Source organism: Chionomys nivalis, chromosome 7, assembly GCF_950005125.1.
Source record: "Chionomys nivalis chromosome 7, mChiNiv1.1, whole genome shotgun sequence".
Classification (NCBI taxonomy): domain Eukaryota; kingdom Metazoa; phylum Chordata; class Mammalia; order Rodentia; family Cricetidae; genus Chionomys; species Chionomys nivalis.
In genome coordinates, this window is record NC_080092.1 from 15,412,051 (window position 1) to 15,421,262 (window position 9,212).

At 52.5% G+C, this 9,212-nt stretch overlaps 1 protein-coding gene across 1 annotated transcript in view; it reads right to left on the minus strand.

Annotated features, from left to right (window-relative positions):
- Nucleotides 1-8,626, minus strand: part of Ergic1 (endoplasmic reticulum-golgi intermediate compartment 1) — a 105,019-nt gene extending 96,393 nt beyond the window's left edge. The window contains exon 1 of the mRNA XM_057776413.1: nt 8,493-8,626. Coding sequence (XP_057632396.1) covers nt 8,493-8,512 — 20 coding nt within the window. The 5' untranslated portion in view covers nt 8,513-8,626. The remainder of the gene's footprint in view (nt 1-8,492) is intronic.
- Nucleotides 8,627-9,212: the final 586 nt, after the last annotated feature.

Below are 9,212 nucleotides of genomic sequence, written 5' to 3' on the forward strand. Positions count from 1 at the left end.
TCCTCAGGAGAGAGCTGGCCAGCTCTGGCCATGCCCTCCAATACAGCTCAGAGAAGAGTTCAAGTGCTAGCACAAGCCCTTAGCCTGGCCAGCCCAGAGGAACAGAATTCTGACTTGTCCCTCTGGCCACAGGCCAAGAGTCCCAGGGGCTCTGCTCCAAGTCCTGTCCATCCAGTGAGCACACGCTGGTCACACTGGCCAGCCAGGGTGTATGACACAGGACTGTGCATTGCTTTGTTTGGTCCATCATGATGGCTAACAGAAACAAAACTGGAGTCCATTGCCAATCATTTGTACCTAATGTTAAGCTTTTTATCTTCTCTTAAAAGACAAGGGGATCTGGAGGCCACAGAGACACACCGAGGCCACTTTTCGTGCTGGACACCACTCCCTCCAGCTAGCCACAATCAGCTCTCTGGATATCTCAGTGTAACGGGTGCTTCCTCTCAGGACTTTACTGATAGTTACTGAAAAGGGCAGCCCAGATTCCACCTGTCCCAGGAGTTCTCAAGTGGGCACCACTGGCCCTGAAGAGCCAGGACCCTTCCTCTCCGTGGTCACATACCATGTGCCCCACCATTGTGGTTCACCAGTTCCAATAACAATACAGGGGTTAAACAGCTGCTGGGCCAGTACCTCTCGAAATCCCTGCAATGAAGGAGAACCCCAATCTACAAATGAGGCAAACTAAAACACGTACCTTGTTCAGGGTCCCCAGCAGTGAGAAGAGACAGTGAACATGAGAGGTTCGCCACATGGGGAGGGCTGGTCCTGGGGCAGCTCAGGGCAGCCAGTGCTCAGTTAACCTCTGGGGCGTTTGCAATGGAGAAGAGCGTCCTGGTTCAAACTATGTCACACTCCTGGAAGATCTGGAGACACTGCCTACCATGAATGGACTCTGGGACCCAGCAAAGCATCAAAGGGGGCCAAGCAACACCGACTCCAAAAGCTCTCGGGGGAACATTTTGACTAACTCCTATGCACTAGTGGCTTCTGGTGGGAATGCGAGGGGAGACAAGTCCTTGCCAGGATTGATGGAAATCAATAAGCTCAGGGTGTCTGAGATGAAGGATGTCCTTGCAGTGAGAAGCCAGCCTCTAGAATCCCTGTCCTGCACACACAACTCAGCGGCTGTGTGCCTGGCTAGTTACTTCCCAGCCCCGGGTCCCGAATTCCTATTCTAAAATGAAATCAGCAGAGGACATAGTTCCTGGAGAGGAAAAGGAACCTAGATGGGAGAAAATATTCTCAAACCAAAACTCTGACGGGGGTGAAGGCGGGGAGGAATAGCCAAAACATACAGAAAATTCTTCAACTCAACAGCTGAAGCATATACCACCCCAAGTCAGAGGTCCAAGCAGACAGACGTGGCCGGTGGGTATGAAAAGGCATCCCACATGACCAGTCACCAGGGACACGGCCACCTGAAGCCTCACTGCACATCTCCTTGCATGACATTATCCAAAAACAAAAGGCACTAAGTGCTGGTGAGGGCGTGGGGACTGGGATTCAGGAAGTTGCTGAGACTCTAAAATGGCATTGCTGTTATCGGAACCACCTACCCAGCAACCCCATTACTTGGCATTTATCGCTCTCCACAAATTGAAATCAAAGAGATGTCTGCGCAGCCCTGTTCGCTGAGGATTAAGCGCAACAGCCAGGCTGTGGGAACAACCTCAACATCCATCCAAAGATGAGCGGATAGAGAGGTGTCTGAGTACACGGCACAATACTACACAGCCTTAAAAAGGAGGACGCCTGTCATTTGTGATGAGGCGGATGAATGTAGAGGACAATGTTAAGTGACAAAACTCAGCCGCCGGACAAATATAGAAGGGCTCCTCTCTATGAACTCTCTCAAAAATAGGCAAGCCAGAGAAAGCAGAGAGTGGTAGCTGCCAGGGACTAGGGAAGGGATGGAGAAAGAACTGTTCAATGGTTAGTGTCAGTTACACAAGATGAGGATCTTCTATAGACCTGCTGCAGACACGGAGCCCATAGCTAATGATGCTGTACTGTGAAGTCGAGTTTCTCAGGAGTATTCTTTCCTGCACTTCGAAACTCAAATGAATACCAATGACAATAAAGTGACAGCCTGGGGGTCTGCGAGAGTGCTGGAGCCTGCTCTGTATCCAGCTGGTGGTCATAAGCAGGCCTCAAATTTCATTATAAGGACACCAAAAAAGTCAATTTTATTGTGTGGTAAGTAAAAATAAATAAAACACGGGCAATAAAGTACTACTGGCTGCATCTGTCTCACCGGACCAGCACGGCTGTCAGTGATGTGCTTCACTCAGTGCCAAAGAAGCAGCAGCATTACATCCTCTTCCCCGCCCCAAAAAAGTCAAGACCCAGCCTCAAACTGGAGCAAGATGGGAGGCAGCAGGCAGCAGACACAGCTGCCAGGTGTGGTAGCCAGATGCAGCTGGTCTCAGTTTTCAATTCTCCGGGCTGATGGTGAACTCCTCCGGTCCCCTCTGACCACTTGTCTGTTCTCTGAGAGCTGGATATTAAGGTCCTTTGTGCATTGTTAAAATCGGGTTATGTGGCATTCCAAATATAAACACATTATTATGCACACATACACACCAGGCCTGCTGAGTTCACTTAATGATTAAGCTTAGCCACTGCCAGGTCTCTCATCTTGGGCAGGGTTCCCACTATCTGGATGAAGAGCACAGCACACTGGGTCCATTGCAGGCAGACCTTGCTTCCTGTCCAGCCGTGCTTCAGGCAGGTTCCTGGAGGGTGGCTGGTGTTCCTGGACAGGGAGGTTGTGCCATCAGAAAGCACCTAGTGCTAGGGGCTCCTTGAGACACCCTCTTTGAGACCCAGAATTTCTGGTGGCCCATCTCCATGGCTGTGATACTGAGATTCTGTGGGTGTGGTGCCTTTTGTAGATCCTCTTCCATGACCTGCTCCCTCCTGCTTTCCCCAGAGGCCATGAATTTTTCAGAACAGATACACAGGCGTGCCAGAGGGCTGCCTCTCCTGTACTTTCCCCACATATATAACCAATGCAATTAGGTTAATAGACCTACAAGCACAAGTCGACAACAGATGATTAGGCTAATTACCCCTTCCTTAAAGGACCAATTAGGGCTGTGCTGCCCAAACTGTATTCTGAGAAGCGGTGCCAGGCACTCAAAATCGGGCTCCTTAGACTACACGTCTGGCAAAAACTAGGCTGAACCAGGACCCTGCTTCCTTCCACACGGGATTTCACGGAGGCTTTCGAATGGCGGCCAAGTGTTAGAGGGAGAGCACAGGCTGGAAGAACTGTGGGGTCCAGTCAGTGGCGTGGGGGCGGGGGAGGGCTGTCTGTAGACCTCAACATGGCTCTAATCACCAAAGGACTTGTCAAAGCGCAGGCTCAGAGTCAGGTTCCGCACGGAGATTCTGTGTACCTCCCCCCAAGCTTCCCGTGATGCTGTTGGTCTTTGGAGAGCAAAGATCATAACAGAAAGGACAGGTGACACACATCTGCAAACTACTACCTGAGGAGCTGAGGCAGGAGGATCTCAAATTCCAGGTCAATATGGGTAACTTAACAGGTCCTATCTCAAAATAAAAGGGGAGGCAGAATGGCCCAGTGGGAGAGCATCAGCTAGCCCCGTGTTTCATGTCCAGCGGGGTGTTGGGAGCGGGGGAGACATACTCTGAGACTCTCTTTATGGACCACTGTAGAAAGAGAAAAACAGACTATTTAGGTCATGTCGTAGGACCAGAACTCTTCTCCAAAGTGTTGCCTGCCAGGGCTCCACCAATCCCTGCTCCCCTGAGGGCTCTAGCCCTCCTACTCGTGGCTCTTCCAACTTTGAGCAATCCTTCTTAGCTCATGTTTGCAGACGCACAGCTGGTTCTGTTATGATTTCAAGCAATGCCCATGGTTAACCAGGGTCCTGGCTCACTGATTTAGAGGTGCAGGGCAAGCCTTAGCCAGAACGCCTTCCTCACCGATGGCCTGGGTGGAGAGACTTTTCCAGGCGAGCATGTGAACATAGCTACTGACCCAATGCTTCCAGATGTCAACAGTGTGGGGACTTTAGCAAAGATTGATCTTAGAAAATTCTGGAATAGGGTGTTGGAAAGACTGCGAGAGCAAAGGGGATGATATGAGTGTCTCAAGATGGGCACTGCTGGGTCGGGGTTCATGAGGAGAAAGGAGTTGCAGACAATTAGAGGAGGATTTGCTTCTCTCTGAATTCGGGGACCAGGAAAGAACACACTTCCAGCCCACAGGACACAGGAGCTCCAGACACACACAGTAGTGTGGGGGCAGCTTCTGCAATCACCATCTTCAGGACCTCGGTTCTCGGCGGGCTCACTGTGATGGGATGACCCGGAAAGTCTTCAGGGCCTGCCTTGCCTATGTGTGTTGGGCAGGTTGTTCACTAAGTCATGCCCGTGGGACTCCAACAGTGAGGTCGACCATGCTCGGCACTAGTACACGCTCAACAAACTCAAATGCCTGGCCTTTTGCCGGCCATTCTACCTCTAGTCTGAATTTCCATTATAAACGTGCTGGGAAGTACATGTTCCTGCTAGTCTCTAGTTCTTTCTGGGATGTGGGGGTAGACATGGAGGCATTCTTATTGCTTCTTAGGTTGGTAGTTAACTCTGTCCTCAGAGCATCAGGGGTGGCTGGGCTTAGCCTGTTAGGGAGTAAGGGACTTCAGTTTTGTGCAGGGCCTGCTGGGAAAGCCATGTCAGGTACCAAGGAAACCAGGCTTGATTATCAGATCAATGTCACTCATTTGGGGGCTGAAAGTGGGATGCTAAAAAACTCAAGCAAACTTCAAGAGGGTCATGCTGGGGGTGTGGCTCAGTGGTAGAACACTTGCCTAGCACGTGCAAGGCCCTGGGGTCCATTCCCAGCACTGTAAACAAGAAAGAGGGGCGGGGGAGCAAAGAAAACCTTTGCAAGGTCCACTCAAGAGTGCCCTAAGGGAGACCTTTGGAAAGCCAGAGTAAGCTGTGATGGAGGCCAAACCAAGTCACCACAGGCAAATGACTTGCGCTTGTCACACAGGGTCACAAGTTCAGAGGGGTCCCCACCCTGAAACTCCCTGTCCTTTCTCAATAGAGCTTTTGTTTGGTACCAGACCCCACGAATCAGAATCCGATATCTGGGCTCTGCACTAAAGGACATCTCTCTTGCCCCACAAGCGCCTCCCCCCCCCCCCCTGAGTGAGGCAGCACACACGTCCACCCCTCCTGAAGTGAGCGCATAGATAACCATGGGATGGGAGCAGCACCCTTAGATCATGGAGTTTCAACCTGGTCACTGTGCGAGAGCTGCCCATGGCATCTCTTCCCTGAAAGAGGAGCTCTGGAGAGGCAAGCAGCAAGTGCCACTAGTCAGCCGGAACTAGTGACAACACCCACGGACCTAGGTCACAAAGCCAGTTCTGTAAGTTCAATGATCGGTATCAGTAAAACAGCTTAACAGGAGCAAAGCAAACACAGTAATCATTTAAGGCCCACAGTCCCTCCCCACTGCATTCAGCCTCCTCCCTTCACCCCTAAAACTCACAAAAGGGCCCATTCAAGGATGAAGAGAGAGGGCCTCGGGATACCATTCAGTGGTGGAGAGCTTGCTTAGCGTGCACGAGGCCCTGGATTCCACCCTAAGCACCAAAGACAGGAAACAAGGATGCAGAACGCTTCACCAGCAGCTGGCATCCGCATCACACTATTACCTACTGCACTCTAGACAAACTGGAGTCCAGCCGGGCACCATTCTAGGTGCTGCAGACACCATCATGTGTAAACTGGACATAAATCCTTGCCCTCAGGAGATGGGATACTGCTGAAAGGGAAGAGAATATGCATACTAATTCATTAATTACTGAGTGGTAGGGGAGAACGGGTGCTCCAGGGAAAGGGCACGATCATAATGGCAGGCAGAAGCCAGAACTTCCTGGTGCGTGCTGTGCCCCACACCCACACTCATGTATGGATGCTGACCATACCCATTTCGTGGGCAGGAAAACACACCTGAGCTAAGGCACCGGTTTCCCCTTGGTCTTGAACTGGCGAGTGAAGGCTGTATTCTAACCACTCCATGCCCCTCTGGGTTCTCCGCTACAAAAAGATCTGACCAGGTGGTGGACCTCCAAGATTCCCGTGGTGTCCCAGAGCTACAGCTTCAGCTAACAGTCCAAACTCCAGTCCCAGCTTTATCTGTATACATGCAAAACGCTTCTGCCAGAGGAGCCCCCCTGTGCTTTAAAAGGAAGATTCACACACTCTCTTAAAAGACAAAGCCTTTAATCCCAGCACCCAGGAGGCAGAGATGGGAGGATCGCTGTGAGTTCAAGGCCAGTCTGGTCTACAAGTGCTAGTTCCAGGACAGCAAGGGCTATAACACAGAGAAACCCCGTCTTAAAAGGGGATGCATGTCAAGTTGCTTGTACAGCAGATGCTCCTGGAGCCTACATCACACACACACACACTCACTCTCTCTCTCCTCTAGGAGTGCTACAAAGGCTGTGACATATGTCACCCATCTCCCAATGGTAGGACAAGTGGCAGGGGGCTAAACATAGGGATGACACTAAGCAAACCGATGATGGCCCTAGAGGTGGAGAGGTCTGTAGAATGGGGAGCCTTCCTCAGAGCAAGTCCTGGAGCACCGTTGTGTCAAAATGTGAAGAGGGCACATTTGCTGGGCACACGGCTTGCCCTGCACGAGGCACTCATACCGTGGGCAACCCAAACAAGCAAGAACTTTAAATCCACATGGGTGGGGACTTCATGACAACGGTGGCATGTCCAGAAATCCCCAAGGCAGTAGAAGCTCAGAGCTGGGCTGTGTACTCTTTAAACATCAATGCTTTAATGTCACCTGGCTGGAGACAGGCAAAGCAGCCAAGGCAAGAGCAAGAGCTAGCTGGCTCCAGGTTTTTTGTTTGTTTGTTTTTTCACCTCATCTTTCCCCAAACTTCCAACTGGAACCCAGGTCTGCCCTTCTAGCACACAGGCAAGGGTTGAGAAAGTTGAAAAGAATCAAGAGACAAGAGCCGGGATTTCTTCACCAAACTCAAAATCCCTAGAATTTAATGGACTATGTGGGGACAGAGAAGGGTTGGGAACCTTTATAGTCAGCTCTGGAAGGGAGGTTCGGGGGACCTGGATGTGCCCCGTCACGTGCCCTTCTTTCTGCAGGGACACACTATGGTATCGGGACTGCTCCTGAATGCTGCAGCAGGGCTCTCCAAACCCAAAGCTGACGTGTCTGGAAGCATTTGTCTGAGCCCAGGTAACCCCAGGGCTGCATCAAAGGAGCAGGAAGCTGGTTTGCCAGATGGTACCAGTGCCCAGGATGGGCTAAAAACCACGTCAGCTAGTCAAGCAGTCTGAGGTCAATGTCCTCTCAAGACCTAGATCCCAGGTTGTCCATGTACTATGATGTGACAACAAGCTTGGGCATTTACTAGGTTGACTGTCACTCTGTTCTGTGTTCATGCACATCAGGAAGAGGGGAGGAGGGATTCTGTGACAGATGGAGGAATAACCGTTTTCTAGCTCTGGAGAACACTCATTCATTCGCGGATGTCCTATTTCTGAGTTCCAGCCTGTAGACTGGGTCAGGGGTGCCTCATAATCCCGGTCCTTCCAGGTGGGGACCTTATTTTTAGTACCAATTTGTAAGAGGTGAAACCGATATTTTGAGCGTACCCGGACACCTGCTGCGGCCAGCCATCTGAGTAGCGAGGGGCTGCACTCTAAGCCTTTGCTTCCAACATCTACAACATACAAAGCAGCTGGGTGGTGGAGGGGCAAGAGCCAGAATCCCGTTCCGCCAAAGCATCCCACCAGCCCGGGGTATCTCGGTGCTTCTTATCTCGAGGGAATGTCTGGTGGGGAGGCCCTTCCCAGGCAGACTTCCAAGAGGCCTGGCCCTGTACAATAACATTCCAGGAGGCAGAGGACCCTACAAAAGCACATACTGTAGGGCCTGCAGAATGCCTGGCCCTTTTGCAGGACCCCAGGACCCCAGCTGCCTCCTCTTCACACACTGTTCCCAGCCAGGGCTGGGGGGACAGTTTTCCGTATCTGGAGGGCAGGGCATTCTGGGGCTCTGAAGAACCAAGCTACTCCAGCTGCTGCCAGACTGGATGGGGCTGCAGCCGTGAGATCCAAAGGGGCAAGACCAGGCGCCCTGCCCCACCTGTCACCCTGGGTGGGGTCCATTAGGGAGGGCTGGGGGAGAGAGCTTGAGGATGAAGTTGCTTTTATTTGGGAGTTGGGAGGAGATCTGGGTTCCAGGTTGGGGGAGGGGAATGCAAGCTGGAGACCCCGCGCTACTCAAAGAGAGTGCGTGGGCTTGCCCGAGCTGCACGGGGGGAGGGGGAAATATAGGGCTCCAAGCCCAGGAGAAGGCCGCGGTCCCCCAGGCCTGCCGAGGCGTGCACCGGGGTCGCGTTTGCACGCAGCGGGAATTGTCGCCGACTGCAGAGAGGGCCTGGGGACTGTGCCTCACTCACCTCCTGAAGTCAAAGGGCATCGTGCCGCCGAGCCGGTGGGAGCGTTGCAGGCCAGGCGGGCCGCAGCGCCGCGTGGGTCCGAGCCCGCTGCCAACGCCTCCTTGGCTGCCCCGCCCCCGCCAGCCGGCCCGACATTCGCCACTCGCCTCCCGCCGCCGGGAAGTGACGCTCCGCGAAGCCCATTGGGCGCCGCCGTCTCCCCCGGCCGCCCCTTCCGCCGCCCGGTTAAAGGGGCCCAAGGATCAGCGGGATGGGGCGAGTTGGGAGTGGGATGGGGCCTAAACCCAATTCTCCCATACTCCTGTTTCGGTTCCTTTTGGCTTCAGATCTTCTTTCCTAGTCTTTGTGGGGCCTCAGGGCAAATCCCTCTGCCTTTAGCAGTGGTTTTTGTGTTTGTAAAACAAAGCTATTGCATTGTGAAGATCAGAGAGAACGCGCAAGTTAGGGTCCTTGCAGGGCGCTAGCTGTGGGTGAGGGGTGTGCAAAACGCTCCTGGGAAAGTCCACTGGGCATCCTTTGCCTGATCTGCCACTACCCTTTTCTCCATCTGCATATACTCTGGTTTTCCTTGGTATCAAAGGAAACGTTGGGATCATGATTTAGTGAACAGCCTGGCATCTAGTGAGAGCTTCTTCACCAGTTAGAATTGGGTTTAATTATCTGCTTTCATCATCTTCCGTTTGGGGTTGGTGCCAAGCAGTATTTGAGCATCTACCCACC